The sequence below is a fragment of the Primulina huaijiensis genome, chromosome 2 (assembly GCF_012295235.1).
Source record: "Primulina huaijiensis isolate GDHJ02 chromosome 2, ASM1229523v2, whole genome shotgun sequence".
Taxonomy (NCBI): domain Eukaryota; kingdom Viridiplantae; phylum Streptophyta; class Magnoliopsida; order Lamiales; family Gesneriaceae; genus Primulina; species Primulina huaijiensis.
In genome coordinates, this window is record NC_133307.1 from 27810211 (window position 1) to 27826820 (window position 16610).

Genomic DNA, 16610 nt, shown 5'->3' on the forward strand with positions numbered 1-16610 from the left:
ATTGAACTGTAAAAGGAATATAGCATAAACTAAAGCATATTAGGCGATATAACACCTAGTTTTACATGATTGTAATTTTGAGTCGAACAAGAGCCTCAAATTTGGTGAATACCATTTACTATTGTGCATAATATCCAATGCTTAGAAGAACATTTTTAGACAATTTCCTCGTAATAGATGAAAGAAAACTCATGAAATGTAGGAAAACGAAAAGGATTTAAGCATGGCAACTATTACAACAAAGATTAAGCAAAAAACCCAAATACCAACACTTCCTCCATCCTCATGCGTATCTTCACTCCATCCCAAGACTTCTTTTTTGTACCTGTTATCCCTCGAATCCACTGAACTAATTCTACCCTTTTCAGCCAATCTAATGTGTGTTGTAATGTGAGGAAAAACTTTTTCATGTGACTTCTCTCCAATCAAAAGATCAGAGTGGCCAAAACCATCTACTACAGCTCTTTCATGCCTATAATTTGGCTGGTGCAGCTTCATGTACTTATTAGCAAGAAATGAAGTTTCTGGAGTAACAAGAAGCGTACGTCCACCGGATATGTACAGTGTCGGTAATGCCATTCTTTCGGGGTGAACCATGTATGTGTTATTGCCGTTGCTATCGAGTATGAACCCTGCGTTGCAAATCTTTCTGAGGTGTGTGAATCCGGCCATTGGAAGACTTGTGACGTTGATTTTGTTTAGCCAGCTATGCATCGCGTGGCTTACGTTTTCATGCCAGAAGGCATTTCCGAATATGCCAGAGAAGACCTCACATTCGTCGCAGGCGCACCTCTCGCAGCGTGGGATTAAGCGTGCTATTGATTTGAGGATACTGTGTCTGAAACTTGTGGTTTTTCCAAGCAGAGGTAGTGTTTTGTTCTTACCTAGTATCGCCATTGAGATCTGAAACCAAGTCAAAATTTTGATTGGTAATTATGATTTTACTTCGAAGCGCACCTTGTAATGAGTAATAATCTTAAAAATGTAGAAATGGCTTACTGGAGTCAAGGGAAGCCACATTTTGACCAAGGAAGATGTGGTGAGCTTGAAAAACATGGAAGAGTTAGTACAAGACAGAGAAGCTATTTTCTTTGCAGAGACGTGGCCTCCCATAAGTGCGATGTGAATGGCTACGCCTCCAACACAATGCGCGACTATGTGTACTTTAGTGGGTTCCCCGTAGAACTGAACGATCTTGTCGATAGCTGCAGAAACATGAAGCATATGGAACTTGTATAAACAGCAAATATTGAAGCGGTCATTAATCATATGGAGATGTATGGTATTTGTTAAAATTATCCCAAAAGCCGGGAGGATTCTCAAGTCGATATAGTATTTACCAGCTGTTATATCAAATCTTCCAATATCATCAATTGAAAAACGATCTAAAGAATATGAAGGATGCACTCTTGTCCTCAGTAGCCACACATCATGCCCCTCTTTTACCATAGTTCTAACGAGATCGTTAGGCTCGGTTGGTAAGCTATAGCTTTCGGTTGAGTACCCATTGATAAGCAAGACAGGATATGGTTTTTTCTTGTGCACAAGCTCTCCGGTGCTTTGGCTGCTTTCCCATTGCTGGCAAGAGATTATAAAGTCGTCGTCTGCAAATTTACATTATCATGTCAAGCTGGGAATTTTCCTGTCAAAATGTAGCAAACAAGCATTGAATTCTGTTAAGGTCCAAACTCCTTACTTGTTCTAATCTCATGAATCGTACTGTCTGGATAAGGGCCGGCTTCCAAGTCCTTGGATGCGAAATCGAGGTGTCTTCCTCGAGGTTCTTGGAGGATGTATGTTCTCAACAGAGATTGCAAAAGAAGATAGATGAAAATTCTCTTGCTTCCACCTTCAAGGCTCCATAAGCTTTTCATAAGCTCAATCGTTGAAATATGAAGCTTCCCTTGTAGATTCATCGATTCTCCTTCTTGATCATTGTTTGTGATTTTTCTCAATGTAACGTTCAATGTCGTGGATTCGCTCCACGCATATAGAGCCAGAAGATAAGGATTCATTATCTTTTTCCCTTCAAGAAGATATCTGCAAAATCAAATGATTGTCATTACTCATCACATTCAAGAAACTTATTCCAGAATTAAGTATACGAGGCAATAAATAATAACATAATCAGACCTTGAACCAGAAGATGCTGCGAGGAGGAGATGATAATGCATATATTGTGTATAAGGAGTTCTGATATCTGTTTTGCACAAGTCAAATTCACCATGAATAATATACATTGAATCGATTTCTATAGCCTTACATACGACATGCCCACCAACTCTCCCTCGTAGAAGGGGGTGAGATTCTCCGGCAACCATACCCGTGTCATCAAGATTTCTCGAAAAATTTTCGAATTTCATTTTGAGGTAAGCAGTACATGGCATGCCACCAACTTGGCCTCTCATGGTTTCTTGAACCATAACTTCTGGTCCACATCCCGTCATCTTACTAATTGAGATCGAACCTTGTTTTGTATTGAATTTTCTACTTCCGATGTACCCATTAGCATTCTGTACAAGGCGTCTGGATACGTGCTCAGCAGCCGTAGCAATAGTTAGACAAGGGTTGATTCCAACAGAGCAGGGAATCATTGATGCATCACAAATGTAGAGTCCAGGGTGCACCCCGGTTTGAGACGTGTTATCAAAAACTTGACCAGCAGGATTGCACACACCAGACGAAACATTAGAAGAAGCAATACACCCGCCTAAGTGGTGTACTGAAGTGTTCCTATATCGTGAAATGAAAAGAGTTCCTCCTAGTCTCTTAGCGAGTTTTTGGAAAGCTTCGATCTTTCGTGGGAGCAAAGGATCGTGAGGGGGCTGAAAGCGAATTTTGCATGTGCTTTTTTCAAACGTGAGCCTCCCATTACTGTCATCATATCCCATGCCATTCAAAACCATTTCTTGGCTGCGTTTCGAACCCATAAGATGCTTGATGCTTTCTATTATTTCGTGTAAGAGCCAGCCCCCGGATTGCCATTTATACATAAAACATTTAATTAGGAGGCGAGGATAGGCCGCTGGGACTACTGCACTCTGAAGCAAGAGATGAAAGTCTTAAAAATCAGGCCGGTTCAAAATCTTTACTCTGTCCTAACTTCATATAAAATTTATTATCAATAACCTGAATAGTGATCCCCAATGAAGAAGTGTATGATGAAGAAATGGAAGGTCCAGGTCTTTCATGGAAAGGGGTCCCGGAAAACTGCTGTTTATTTAGACCTGACGCATTCACCGGGGCCGAGGTTCCGACCAAGTAAGCAACATTATTGCCATTGCAACTCAATCCAATGCCAAGCTTCTGTGAAACTGATAATCCTCTCATTTGAGATTGAGAAAGTATTTTGGCTGTGCCAAATACTCCACCTGCGAAAAAAAATCTAAACTTATTAATTTACAACCTTAAAACAAGGTTGCCACTAAGTCATCGCCTATGCAGACGTACCTGAAAGAATAACGATATCAGACTCAACATAATCTATTTCATTGAAAAACACAAGCCATCTACGCCTGGTTTCGGTTTTGAATCTTCCTTCTTCTTCGCGTGGACTGTCTTCGTATTCGTTTCTTACAACATATTGAACCTCACATTCTGTTTTTATAGTACATCCTGCCTGTAACCAGAAAATTTACTTTAAAGTTCACTTATAACCTTAAATGAATAGTACAAAACAAATGGTTAGATTATCTTGTTTTCTTGATGCAGAAAACATACCTGGATAGCAGAGAGCAAGTAATTTTTATCGGTTGAATTTTTCGCGTTGTAAGGACAGCCAGCGAGACAATTCCCACATGCGAGACAACTTCCAGTCTCTCGATTCTCCCCGTCTTCATCATTAAAATTCACGCTCAACTTAAGCAGAGAGTCGGTATTCGTATTATAATCTTCGTCAACCACATCTTCCATGATCTTAGCATTCTGAAACTTGAAAGGAAGCTTCTGAATCCTTAACATATCCGAAGCTAATGCCTCACATCTCTCCCAATCCTTTTCCCAATCCTTTGGCCATTTCGCATCCCTTCGTGCACGTACTGGCGTAGGCATCATAACTCCAGCGTTCACTAAAGAACCGCCACCTAAACCACATCCCATTACTGCAAGAGAATCATCTTGTTGATACACCTGCAATATTTTTTAGTCGATCAATCTCGGGTTAACATCGGTATCTAATAAGAAAACATGAAAACTACATTTCATGTTGGAGCATAGAAAATTACAGCAACCTGAAAAAGAGCATCTTTTGGACCAAAGTTGAGTCCCAAGTTGCTGTTTTCCACCCTGACAACAGATCTAATCTTGAAAATATCTGTTGGAAAATCCCGAGCTTCCCACCTACGACCTTTCTCCATCAAACAAACCTTAAAACCCGCCATCGAAAGTCGACATGCAGCAACAGAACCGCCATATCCGGACCCAATAACAATTGCATCGTATCCTTGATCAATATTCCCAGTATGATGGAAATCCTCTAAGTTCGATTTCTCCATTTTACGAATGCATGCTTTGGGCACTACCCTCCATTTAATATTATTTTTATATTACCAACTAGTTGCAGCTTAATTCAATATTTTAAGTCCGCAAGCTATAGCCATTTTTGTTGACTTTGATTTAATGTAACTAATAATTATTGTAGACTTCATGTTGAAGTAGGCTTTTAGACAGAAAATTAATATGCAATATAATTGATAATCTTTGTATGCAAGGTTAATTTGCTCCATCAAAGATTAAAAATATGAATATGTAAACCATGAAATACATTCTTACTATCTCTAAATACATATTTATGGTGTATTAGCGTTTGAAAAGAGTTTCATTTTAAGGTATAGCAAACATTTATTAGAAATCTATATTTATTTAATCATCCGTAACAAACAATGAATACGTATGACTGGTTCTGGTCCAAATTATGTTTGGCCACGGATCGTAGATTGGTTAATGTTGTACAGAGCACGAAATGCCAACCATAGGTTGTGGCACAATGAGCAAAAGTAAGAATAAAGAATAAGTCAATTGATGACGCTGCAAGATTTCTTTGCAAAAAAAAATTCAATAGTCTTAAGGCACCAAGGGGTGTCATTTACTTGGACCGAACTTTTTAGATTCTTCAAACCTTGATATTCAAATTTTACTACTTGCCTCCAACTCGCCTTGACTTAGTAATTTCTTGTCGTTTTATCATGAATTATAGATAATACAAACTACTGTGCTATCGAAGTACAAGAACTAAAATTGGTGAGGCCCCTAACTAACCATGAGTCAACCTCTTATGTATAAGCTGTTTTAGCATATTTATCAAAGCAAGGATCATTAAAGTTCCAAAATCTCGGTCCAGCAAAACATCATGTATTTCATTAATTTTATTGCAGATCAAATAAGTGATCGTGGAAAAATGCATTACACGTTACTGCAGACCCCGTCGAAGCGGTTCAGTTTAGTCTGTTGCAATTTCAACACATTTTTTTAAGGCTTTTAACAGACTTATCATGATTCTTGGTTCTCCTGGAGGTGGTTCATCTTTCAAGGGTCCATTTCTTATGGCTCTGAACAAGGGAAATACACTATCTTCAGTAGCACCAAATACCAAGCAATCTATGTACACAGCCACTTCTGGTTGCCCATCTTTAACACTAATGAATCCAAGTCTTGCTCCACCAGGAATTTTGTCCACCTGTTTATAATTTTTAAAATCATACGCTTTCAAATTACAAACTTACAACAGGTTTGCATGGTCATAGGACTAAATTAGGAAGCCGGGGAAAAAAGGATACGGAATTTCATTATAATTTTTTTAAAACCATAGGCTTATAAATTTAGGAAAATAGTCAAAATAATCCACTAAGTTTACCTATTTTCTGTTTTGGTCCTGAAAGTTCTTAAATCTAGTTTTTGGTCACGTAAATAAGGTTATGCTTTGAATTTTTGTCTTTTTTTTTTTTTTTGTCGGAATACATAAATAGACCAAAAATCAAAACACGACCTATCTTACATGGTCAAAACTCAAATCTATATACTTACAAGATCAAGACAAAAAATTGGCAAACTTAAATGACCATTTTGATTATTATCTCTTTAAATTACAAACGCACACGTTTGCATTAAGAATACTTTAAGCATGTAATTTAAAACATTGGATTTATATATTTTTTTAAAAAAAGAATTAAATTTCGTGTTCTTTCGACTTTTCACTCATCAGCTAATGCAGTTTGCATCAAAAACTAATTGAAAATGTGATATCTAAAATTTATTAATCTAACCTTGAGTGGCACCGGAAGTGGCAAATTAGCACCTTGGCAGAGACTGTTCCCCCACTGTTAATTCATGTCACAAATTCTCAATCAAATACTATCCCACGATGAATTTATATATAAAAAATTAAGACAGGCTCACCTTACACGAACCCATCAAGATTATCTTGAAAATTCATGGTTCGTCGAATGAAACCGAAAGGCAAAAACAAGAGTCGAACCTGGAGGAGTAGGGTTTCGAATCTAGCAAGGTCAGTGTTTGCTGGTAGTTTCAGGGTTCCCAAAGAAATCCCACCTTCATCATCATCTTTAACGGGAATTATGTCACCTGGTGATGCCTTTAAGATTGGGATAAGATTTATTTTACCCGAAAATCGAAAAGGGTGATTCAAGAACTGAACAATGTTGTTGTTGGAGCTGAATTTAGGAGACTTGGGATAAGTAACGATCGGGCAAAAACAAGATTTCAGGTGGGAGGAGGCATGAATTATGTTAGCTACTGGTCTAACTGCCATGGAACCAAGAATTCTTCAGATTGTGTTATGTGGTGCCAAGAGGATACGAATGTGGATAAAATATGCTTACAAACTATTTGGACATGTGTGCATGGGAAAATGTTTTTTATTTGAAAAAATCAACTGTTAGATATTCGAAGACCTTAGTAAGTTCAAATGTATAGTTTGTTAAATTAAAATAAAATATGGAAATGGATATTTTTAAAGTAAAAAATAATAAAAAAATAGAAATATTTAATTCCAAGTTTCGAAATAATTTATTAGAGAATTGTGAAAATATAGAGATAACTGAAGAAAATATTTGTTTGAATATATGTTGTGATTTGTTTAAAAAGTTATGCTAGATGTACATCTTAGTATACACCTTGATTTATATTTTTCCTTATAAGTTACAAACTATCTTTGGCTAACAAGATATTTATTTCTTTTGTTGGTAGTTTTGTATTTGGTAAGAGAAAATGTAAGCCAAGATGTACATTATAAGGTGTACATCTAGCATTTTGCTAGTTTAAAATATGATGAAGATATTGAAACATATTATTTTGAAGATATAGAAATATATGAGTTTGGAAAGATGTATTTTTTTTTTTTTTTTTAAAGATATGATTCAAGATTTGAAAATTTTAATGGAGTTCCAGTTCATTTTGAATATTTGCCGAGTGCGGTCAAATGTGGTCGAGGGAGGCCGATGAACTTTTATTTTCAAATCTTTCAGATTGAATTTGTTGCATGTATGCTCTAGATTTATTTAGACATTCTTGAGAATAAGAAGTTGAGTTCTCGTGAAAAAGAATATTTCCTGTATTGTAGAAAAAATAAAACCAAAACCGTGCATTCTATATCGCAATAAGCCGTGAGACAAACTTCTGTTAGTGAAGACATGAAACCAGAATTTTACTTTTGGGTGGAGCTAAAATTTTTATATGAAAAATTAATTGATAGAAAATTTATCATAAAAATTTTTATGAGACTGTCTCAAATATTAATTTTATGAAATGAATCTCCAACTCGACAAATCCATGAAAAAGTTACTTTTATTGTGCCAAAAATATTATTTTTCGTTAAAATATGAAATGTATCAAAATGTCTCACGAATATAGATTCATGAGACGTTCTCATAAATACCTACGTACTCAAAATTTATGGGACAAGATATCCCTCGTATCACTTTAGATTTGGGAAGTTGGACGGGTTGGCCCGCAACCTGTTATAACCCACTATTTAGTGGGGTGAGCCGACACACCATTTGAATGGCTCAGGAAATTGCAAAATTCGACAAAATTGACTCATTTTGATAACTCTAGTTTTAATGTTTTTTTTTTAATACTGCTCCCTCTAATGATGGGTAAAAAGTAAATTTTATTATATTAGTATTAATTTTAATGTGTCAATGTTCTATAAATCTAATAAAGAACAATAGATTATATTTTAATGATTGAATTTTGTTTCGAAAAATAGTTGCATAAAAATTTGATGTCTTAATTTTTTTTAATTCTTTGAGCAACTTGAACACGTAACTTATTTATAATTTTCTCGATATAGAATATTTTTTGAAAATTAATTTATTTAATTAAAATAAAGGATGGATACATAGTTTTCAACTTCGTAAATATTGAGATTTAATTGATTGTTATTTTCTAGATTGAAATATAAATCAATTTATATCATAAGCAAATAATTAATTCATTTGGAAACATGTAGTATTATCATAACTGAATAATTTTATTTTTAATTCTCACAAAAAAACATAATTATAAATTTAATTTATATATATAAAAATATATGAGTTCCTTCCCACCACGTCACATTTGCTTAACTTTCATTATTATTCTAATTCTAATAAAAAAATTCATTATTCTCCAGTTCCATATAAATTCTCCGTTACGAAACAGAGACAAAAAAGAAAATTGTCCATTATTATCGAACTATTAAACCCCACAAGTAACCTCCTATCAAAACTCATAACGTAAATATATACCCATGAGTGGAATGGGCCAGCCCGACTTCGATCCAATCGGTATCGGTGTCAATTTTTTTCATTCCGATTTCGAAATTTTCAATTATTGATGGTGCACATATGTTCAAAGCTTATTAAAGTCATTTTCGGGAGAGGAAGTGTCGTTCTCGGGATTTCGATTGAAGTAGAATCAAATTCAAGTTGTGCTTGTTAAGTGGAGTCTACTGACAATGTCCATCATAAAGTCATCGTAACAAAAGAGAGGGTGTTTTAATTGTTTTAAGTCTTTGTATAATTGTAACCTTTTGAAATTTAATAGATTTACTTGATATTTATACTTAACCCTGTAGACGTAGATTTGTTGACCGAATTACGTTAAAATTGTTTGTGTTCTAATTTTTGCCTTTATATTTACATTTATTTAATTGTACTAATTAAAAATTTAGACGAAATATGATAAACCGGATCAACGGTATAAATAGAGTCATGCTTAAATAAATTAGGTTATAACCCATTACCACCCTAAGGTGGTCGGCAGGGTCGACTTCAAGGGGAGGCAGCGTTGGCGGCTGGCGGCTGGCGGCCCAGGGCCTCTCCTTAGCTGGGTTTCTAATTATTTTTAAATTTGTTTATTATTATATTTTTTGATTTAAAACTCAAATGAACGTTTCCATTTTTTGGTGAAAATTTACAATGGTGGTCAAAAAAATATTCTTTATTCGTAAAAAAATATCTCTATCTCTTACTTTTTAAATTTATCCACTCAAGGGAATTAGTTTTCTCAAATTGGCTCATTTATATATTTTTTTTACTGATTTTTATTTAGTGTGTTTTTTCTTGTCTTGAAGTTGGTATTTTATTTTTAATTGAATTGATTTTTGGTCTCACGATTATATAATCTTATAATTTGTTTAATTGGCTCTTAGACTGGTTTTTACTCCATTCGATCGTAATTATTCTTTGCATGTGTCAGTATTTAAATCATAACTAGTGTATTTGTTTATTTTGATGATTTTTATTCTGTTCGTATTAAAATATTATATATTTTAAAAAAAAAACTCAACATTGAAATATGTGTATTTCGACCAAGATTTACGACTCGGAATCTGATTTTGGTAGAAGTGTCGGAGTTGGGAAGGGTATTGACATAATTGAGTTTCCTAGAAGACGTCAATCACTTCTTTGGGTGACGTCAATCACTTCTAACCTTTCTTCTACGGTCTTTCTTCGTAAAAACCATTTAAAAAAATAAAAATTAAACGGTGCCCAAAATAGAAGCCAAACCATTTTCAATATTTTACGGTCTTTTCAGTATTCTTCTACATTGACTGATTAACACGTAAAAGCATGTCCAAGTCAACCAAAATAGAGTTATACAAAGATTTATGACAATATAATTTTGGCCTTTCCAAAATGAATCTATGGACTTTTGTAATTTTCCTTACATTTTTGGTGTCACATAATCCCTATATATATATATATGTATTTATCAATAATAGTGTCGTTTGTCACGTCCCGAAACTCGAGATTGACACCGACGTTGTTTAACAATCACGATCGAAACAACAAGCCTTTTTTAGCACAGTATAAACCAAATCAGTGTATATATCATAATTTCAACGTAACAATAATTGTCTTTCCAAAACGAAATCCAAACGAAAAAGTGATCAATGCGGAAGCGTCTTACAATTCATTAAATCAAAAAAATTCGAAATAAAATATATTACTAATCTCGTGGATCACTAGCCCCAAAACTGCTCAGACTCTTCGTCCTCAACCTGTTCTTCGGACTTATCTGGGAGGAGAGAGTAAGTGGATGAGTATTTTGGGAAATACTCAGTAAATGGGGGATATTGAACACAACGTACAATTTTATAACATTTTCGAAACATACATATAATTACAACATGCTTTTCGTACATCGTATCCGTAACATAACAACACTGCGATTTTTCACCTTTAACGGTTTACTGACGTCAGTCCCTAAGTTTTAATCCTCTAAGGGGGCGAGGCCATAAAACGGTTCTATCCAACCGTGAAGGGCCATATGTTGGAATTCCACTCATTTTCAGGGAATTCTCACAGTATCAAAACATAAACGTATCAAAATTTCATAAAAAAGTATAGACGGGAGACGGAGCTCGACCGAATTTTAAAACCAAAACCGAAAATTTCATATGTATAAAACCGAGATATTAAGATTTAAAACAGCCCAGTTACAGTGTTTGAGAATGCTAAAAACGTGGATGCTTGGCTTCGGAAATCGGTCGCTTCTTGTTTCCTGCTCGGACGGCGCTTCGGCTTCGATTTTTAGGCCAACTTCGGGACGATTTTCGGGCAGAGTTTTGGCTAGGATGGCTGCTGGATTTTCGAAATTTTCAGCTAGAGAATTCGAAAATTTGGGGTGGAGAATGAGTAGGGTTGATGCACTATTTATAGGGGAGGAGGGTGGAGTTAAATTTGGCACTAAAATCATACCAAAATTTATGTAAAAATCTCCTAATATTTGACTCCAAAATCCTTGCCATATTTTCGAAAATTGAGTTGCCTAGGTTGTGAGATTTATTCCTTGATTATCCCTCCTTGATTGGCTCGAAAATTTTGATGCTTAATTAAGGGATTTTGTACACAAACTTGATGATTTCCTTCCAACAAACCAAGTATCCAACCGTTATAATAATTAGGCATTAAATCTAGGAGAAATTTCGAAATTTGCTTGCACTCCTTATGCCTTAATTCCTCTCAACTTGTATGGTATCCCAATCTTATAAATCTTATTCCCAAATTTCGAAAATAATCATGCCTTGGTGTAGATATTATTGTCTTGATACCAAAGATTTTTCAATAATTATTTTCCCATAATCATATCTCAATTAATACAAAAAAATCTTATGCTATATTTCTTTACAAATATTAATTACATTAGTGTGAGATTTTCGGTTCTCACATCGTTTGCTAGAATTAATAATAATAACATAAAATCTTATAGAGTAATAGTGATACATCGGTATGTCAACATTTTAAAATACCCATTACACACATATTACAACAATTATTTTGACTAACCACAATCTAAAAAATAAATAAACACTCAAAAATCTAAAAACGTCAAATTATTAAAAATATTGTTAGGATTAAGTGCTTACCATTCGCATCATACTTTTTGGTGCACACTGTTTTTCGTAGATAGTATTAACAACGTATGTAATATGCACATAGTTAATAATAAAATTAACGACGTATGTTTAATGTTGATGTGCATCGTGGAAATTTACTTTAGTTGAAGACTATGATATTAACAATGCATATCAATATGCACGACATTAATAATAATAATAATAATAATAATAATAATAATAATAATAATAATAATTTTAACCACTTGTTTTTAATATACATCTTTGATGACGCGCAGCGAAAAAACAATTTCTTGTAGTGATGAGTTGATGGCTATGATAAATTTTATGTTATCCTTTTATAATTTACTTAAATTAATAATTAATTATTACTTTTATTTTTTTAGTTAGGATGATTACAACTAGGTATGAGACCCAAAATCTTGTCATAAATTTGAGATCTTAAGCCATACTTGGTATAATTGAATGTAATAAGATAGGAATGAAATGAATTTTATAGCTAAATGAAGATAAGAATGGAATAGTATATATATTCAATCCATATGATNTATCTACAAAGCATACCCTTAATGACAGAAGAGTATATGGCTCAAAGGAAAAAAAAAAAACAGTTATTTGTTGACAATAAATTTCTTACATAATTTTATTTCTACCAAATATTTCATTTTTTTCTTTATTTTTTTTTAAAAAATTCGAAGCCAAACATATATGCATACAGATACACTTCATATACCTAATAATTGCAACAATACATACGTGGATGTTAAACGCGTAAATTTCTTGGTATAGCACCATAAAGATGACGTTGGGAAAGACCAAAATGAGACTATTTTTAGTTATTTGTCAAGAAGGACTTCGAAAATAAAATTTGGAGATTTAGTTTATAGAAACAATATGATTACTCGAATAAACCAAAAATTAATTAAATTATTTCTCGAATTTTTTAAAAATGGTGTGCGTTTGTATATATAATATACATATATGACTGATTATTATTTTTTTAATCTAAATTTATAACGTGATCTATTTTTATTAATTATTAAGCCATCAATCGCCTCCAATTCTCTACGTACTATATTCTAATTAAATCAGATATTCTATTACACGATAATTTTTTATCTATTACTAATTCCACATAATATTTAAACTATATACACAGCAAGATCACATAACAAATATTTCTCGCTTTTTTTAACCGGACTCTTTTCTAACTTACAATGCTGTTTTAAAAATGAAAAGATCAGTAAATACTTTAAATTATTTAAAGTAAATGATAGATTCTTGTAAATAATTTAAAATACATATGAATTTTTGGTACTAATTATTTTTCCAACTATAACTCGTGTCCTAAAATAATAAAATATTCAATCATCGTAAATAAATTTATAATTTTTTCCAATATTTTTCATACACAATATGTGTATTGATATGCTAATTTAGATACACCACAAATTTAGAAATGCATCGAACTGAGATAATGAGTGATGTTATATATTTTCAATTTATTTTATGTTTCATATGCTATGATATTATTATTATTTTTTTTTTGCATTAAGTAGAGTATGAGTAACATAAATTTTTTTTTTCGAACACTTTATTTATAATAAATTTTATGCTTCGTACACTCCACTTTATTAATAATTTTGTACATTAAGTCGAGTGTAAATAATATTTCGGGATTCAAGATAAATACAAGTAGGTCAACGCGCGCGCGCACATGAAGTTGATTTCGAATAAAGGTCTATGTCAAAGAATATAAATGGGGAAGAGAATTTAATTTTCCCGAATCCTGGTAAGAACATGGAAATTTCAAAGAAACACATCTTTCCCACGCGTTTAATTTCTTCCTAAATTACTTATCCATTACGCTTTCTCTTCAGGTGGATTCCGAGCAATGGTTCTTCTTACTGATTAAATTATATAAATTGATATTTAATATATTTTTTTTAAAAATTTTAATTGGTATTTAATATATTTTTTACTGATTAAATTATATAAATTGATACATTAGGGTTTGATTACATTTGGGTCAGATATGGGTGATGATTTTGCTCCAGGTTTTAGGTTCTACCCAACAGAGGAAGAGTTGGTGCTGTTTTATCTGCATCATAAGCTCAGAGGCACGAGACCAGATATCGATCGGGTCATCCCGGTTTTAGATATTTATGAATATCATCCCTCCGATCTCCCACGTAAGTATGCGTGCTACGAGTTGATCTTGTTTTATTTCGCCTCCAATCTATCGTTTGAAATTCCGGTATATGAATAAGATAATCAGTCGTATACATATAATATATATGATATATAATTATAATACATAACTGTTAAAGATTTTTCGTTTAAAATTATTTTACATGCATTGATGGTCTCTTTGTTTCAGCCCTTTCTACATGAAGTAAAGACCATTTTTGTTTATTCTTCCAATATTATATTCAAAACGCCGTGCATGAAATGTGTGAAACTAATGAAACAGAACTGGCCGGAGAACGTTGTCAGGTGGATTCCGAGCAATGGTTCTTCTTCATTCCTAGGCAGGAGAGGGAAGTCCGAGGAGGAAGACCTAACAGGCTCACAAAACATGGTTATTGGAAAGCAACTGGTTCTCCTGGAGACGTTTACTCTTCCCAGAATCGCGTGATTGGCCGGAAAAAGACTATGGTTTTCTACGAGGGTCGAACGCCGAATGGTAGGAAGACCGAGTGGAAGATGAATGAATATAAGACCATTGAGACAAATCTTGAAGTTTCTTCCTCTTCTGCTCCTGCAATTCCACAGGTCTATTTGACATTCTAATTACTACCATAAGTCATAACTATGATACTATAATGTTTATGTGAATTAAGTTCCTTGATTTCAAAAAGATCATTCAAAAATGACTAAGGCTTTCTTTGTGTGTTTAGGTGGAATGACCTTCTATTTGCCAAAGACAAAAAGTAAAATATATCATTGTTTTAGGGGAAAAGCAAAATTTCCTCTAGGAAGTAGGCTTAGATAGAGTTTTGATGTTTTAATTAGTAAAAGAAAATTGGTCTGATTGCAATAACTTGACTTATTTGACACTTCTCATCTTTTTTATTGGGAATATTGACATGATATATACTACACACATTGCTGAAACATTTGAACTTTGACGTCATGCAACCCTTAGGCTAAAAAAACGATTAAAAATGTAGAAAGAGTAAAATTATCGCACTAAGACCTAGTTTTAGAATACTGAAAACCTATATTAAATCAACACATATGTAACAGTCCATATATAGATTAAAAGCCCTAAATTAAATATTTCCATCAAACTACTAGGATTCGATAAATCATGTTTTTCCCCTTCAGAATTAGCATTGAAGAGTAACATTTTAGTTTCACACGCATGCATCCTCTTATTTTATTGTTCAAACAGGTAAGAGAAGAAATCAGCTTATGCAGAATTTACCAAAGATCAAACTTCTTTCGAGCATTCGATAGACGACCACCGCCATCCGACGGGGTGATAGGCATTCCAGTGACGGAGCACCACCAAGCAGCCACCACATCTAGCGATCCAGAAGCCGGTTTTGATGGTTCGAATTTGGGTGGTATGAATAATCCGTCTCATTCTGTGGGAAGTGATAACAACTGGGATTTGGCCTCTGACGATGAACCCTTCTGGGATTTGGAACAGTTTGATTTGTTAGATGTGTTAAAATATAATCTGTAATATTTCAGTTTCTAAAATAATCATTGGAATATTGAAAGTCATTTAAGAAAGCTCGAATAGAGTAAACTAGACATATTGAACATTGACGTTTGTTATGTTTCTTTTCACAAATATATTTGTAATTGGAAAATCACGTGATAAATAAGTAGTAAAATCGATATATAAAAATGTATTAGAATCATTTGATATATAACTTGGCTACCAGAATCTCATAGAAATTACCAAAAACCATCATGTCAATTGGCACATTTCCTTCATGAAGGCATTTCACCATTTCAAATGATACACTTAAATTAAAATAAAATAATTGGCTTATTTTGGTTTTTGTCCTTTTTTTTAAAAACTGGTTTTTTATCTTTCAGGTGTCAATATTTGTTAATAATACAGTAAATTGGTTTTGTTTTTACTTTTTAATCTTTTTTCACGAAACTGATGCGGCACGGTATATAACTCACATAGTGTCATATATTGCTGCCATGATATAACTGATATGTCCAGCGCAAACTCAACACTTCGGTTAAAAAAGGATTCAAAAATAAAAAATAAACAACTTATTATATTAAGATCAAATTTCGATTACTTAAAAAACCAAACTCAAAATAAGCCAAATTTCTCCCTATTCTCGTCTCAAATCTCTTTTGCATTACTATGTAATTGTTAAAGTATACTGGCTTCACATAATGAATATGGCAGCAAGATGTATGCAGAGTAGTCAAAAAAATCAGAGTTTCATTCAATATGAAGAACAATACATTCAAAAATACACACAAGTATTTACACAGGTTCTTCAACTTCTTCTACAAGTACTAAATGGTAGTTTTGTATCGCAACGACCCAATGGATGTCAAAGAGTATATTTCTAAAGGGTAAACTTCAAGATGAGGTGTAGGGAAGGTTGTGCCTATTTAGATGCATGCGAGTCCATTGACTCAGACCCATTTGTTTTTTGTGGCTCATAACTTTTTGAAAAATATGTCATACATAATGGTATAAGTTGGTTCAACATAAATATATTATTTTTAGGTTTTTTCCCTAGATAGCCATCTTCAGACTTTA

At 33.4% G+C, this 16610-nt stretch overlaps 3 protein-coding genes across 3 annotated transcripts; 1 reads left to right on the top strand and 2 right to left on the bottom strand.

Annotated features, from left to right (window-relative positions):
- Positions 1 to 108: 108 nt before the first annotated feature.
- LOC140971252 (uncharacterized) lies at positions 109 to 5164 on the bottom strand. Its single transcript, XM_073433402.1, has 9 exons — positions 4230 to 5164; positions 3721 to 4128; positions 3451 to 3619; positions 3130 to 3371; positions 2134 to 3041; positions 1697 to 2040; positions 1341 to 1604; positions 1000 to 1205; positions 109 to 903 (listed from the first exon to the last, which is right to left on the bottom strand). Exons 1-9 carry the CDS (start codon positions 4491 to 4493, stop codon positions 190 to 192), a joined length of 3519 nt encoding a protein of 1172 aa, XP_073289503.1. The 5' UTR covers positions 4494 to 5164; the 3' UTR covers positions 109 to 189.
- A 149-nt stretch (positions 5165 to 5313) lies between these two features.
- LOC140961098 (uncharacterized) lies at positions 5314 to 6844 on the bottom strand. Its single transcript, XM_073419406.1, has 3 exons — positions 6473 to 6844; positions 6261 to 6314; positions 5314 to 5674 (listed from the first exon to the last, which is right to left on the bottom strand). The coding sequence occupies exons 1-3, from the start codon at positions 6764 to 6766 to the stop codon at positions 5438 to 5440; spliced, it is 585 nt and encodes a 194-aa protein (XP_073275507.1). The 5' UTR covers positions 6767 to 6844; the 3' UTR covers positions 5314 to 5437.
- A 6961-nt stretch (positions 6845 to 13805) lies between these two features.
- LOC140961108 (NAC domain-containing protein 90-like) lies at positions 13806 to 15625 on the top strand. The gene is made up of 3 exons (XM_073419415.1): positions 13806 to 14052; positions 14334 to 14635; positions 15258 to 15625. Exons 1-3 carry the CDS (start codon positions 13896 to 13898, stop codon positions 15552 to 15554), a joined length of 756 nt encoding a protein of 251 aa, XP_073275516.1. The 5' UTR covers positions 13806 to 13895; the 3' UTR covers positions 15555 to 15625.
- Positions 15626 to 16610: the final 985 nt, after the last annotated feature.

Excerpts from the sequence above, each read along its gene's own strand:
- LOC140971252 (XM_073433402.1), bottom strand. The coding sequence starts at position 4,493 with ATGGAGAAATCGAACTTAGAGGATTTCCATCATACTGGGAATATTGAT. Across the intron at positions 1,605-1,696 it reads GATTCATGAGATTAGAACAA|ACGACGACTTTATAATCTCT; the intron begins GTAAGGAGTTTG and ends GTAAATTTGCAG. Across the intron at positions 904-999 it reads TGTGGCTTCCCTTGACTCCA|ATCTCAATGGCGATACTAGG; the intron begins GTAAGCCATTTC and ends ACTTGGTTTCAG.
- LOC140961098 (XM_073419406.1), bottom strand. The coding sequence starts at position 6,766 with ATGGCAGTTAGACCAGTAGCTAACATAATTCATGCCTCCTCCCACCTG. Across the intron at positions 6,315-6,472 it reads TCGAAACCCTACTCCTCCAG|TGGGGGAACAGTCTCTGCCA; the intron begins GTTCGACTCTTG and ends ATGAATTAACAG. Across the intron at positions 5,675-6,260 it reads CACTTCCGGTGCCACTCAAG|GTGGACAAAATTCCTGGTGG; the intron begins GTTAGATTAATA and ends AATTATAAACAG.
- LOC140961108 (XM_073419415.1), top strand. The coding sequence starts at position 13,896 with ATGGGTGATGATTTTGCTCCAGGTTTTAGGTTCTACCCAACAGAGGAA. Across the intron at positions 14,053-14,333 it reads TCATCCCTCCGATCTCCCAC|AACTGGCCGGAGAACGTTGT; the intron begins GTAAGTATGCGT and ends CTAATGAAACAG. Across the intron at positions 14,636-15,257 it reads CTGCTCCTGCAATTCCACAG|GTAAGAGAAGAAATCAGCTT; the intron begins GTCTATTTGACA and ends TTGTTCAAACAG.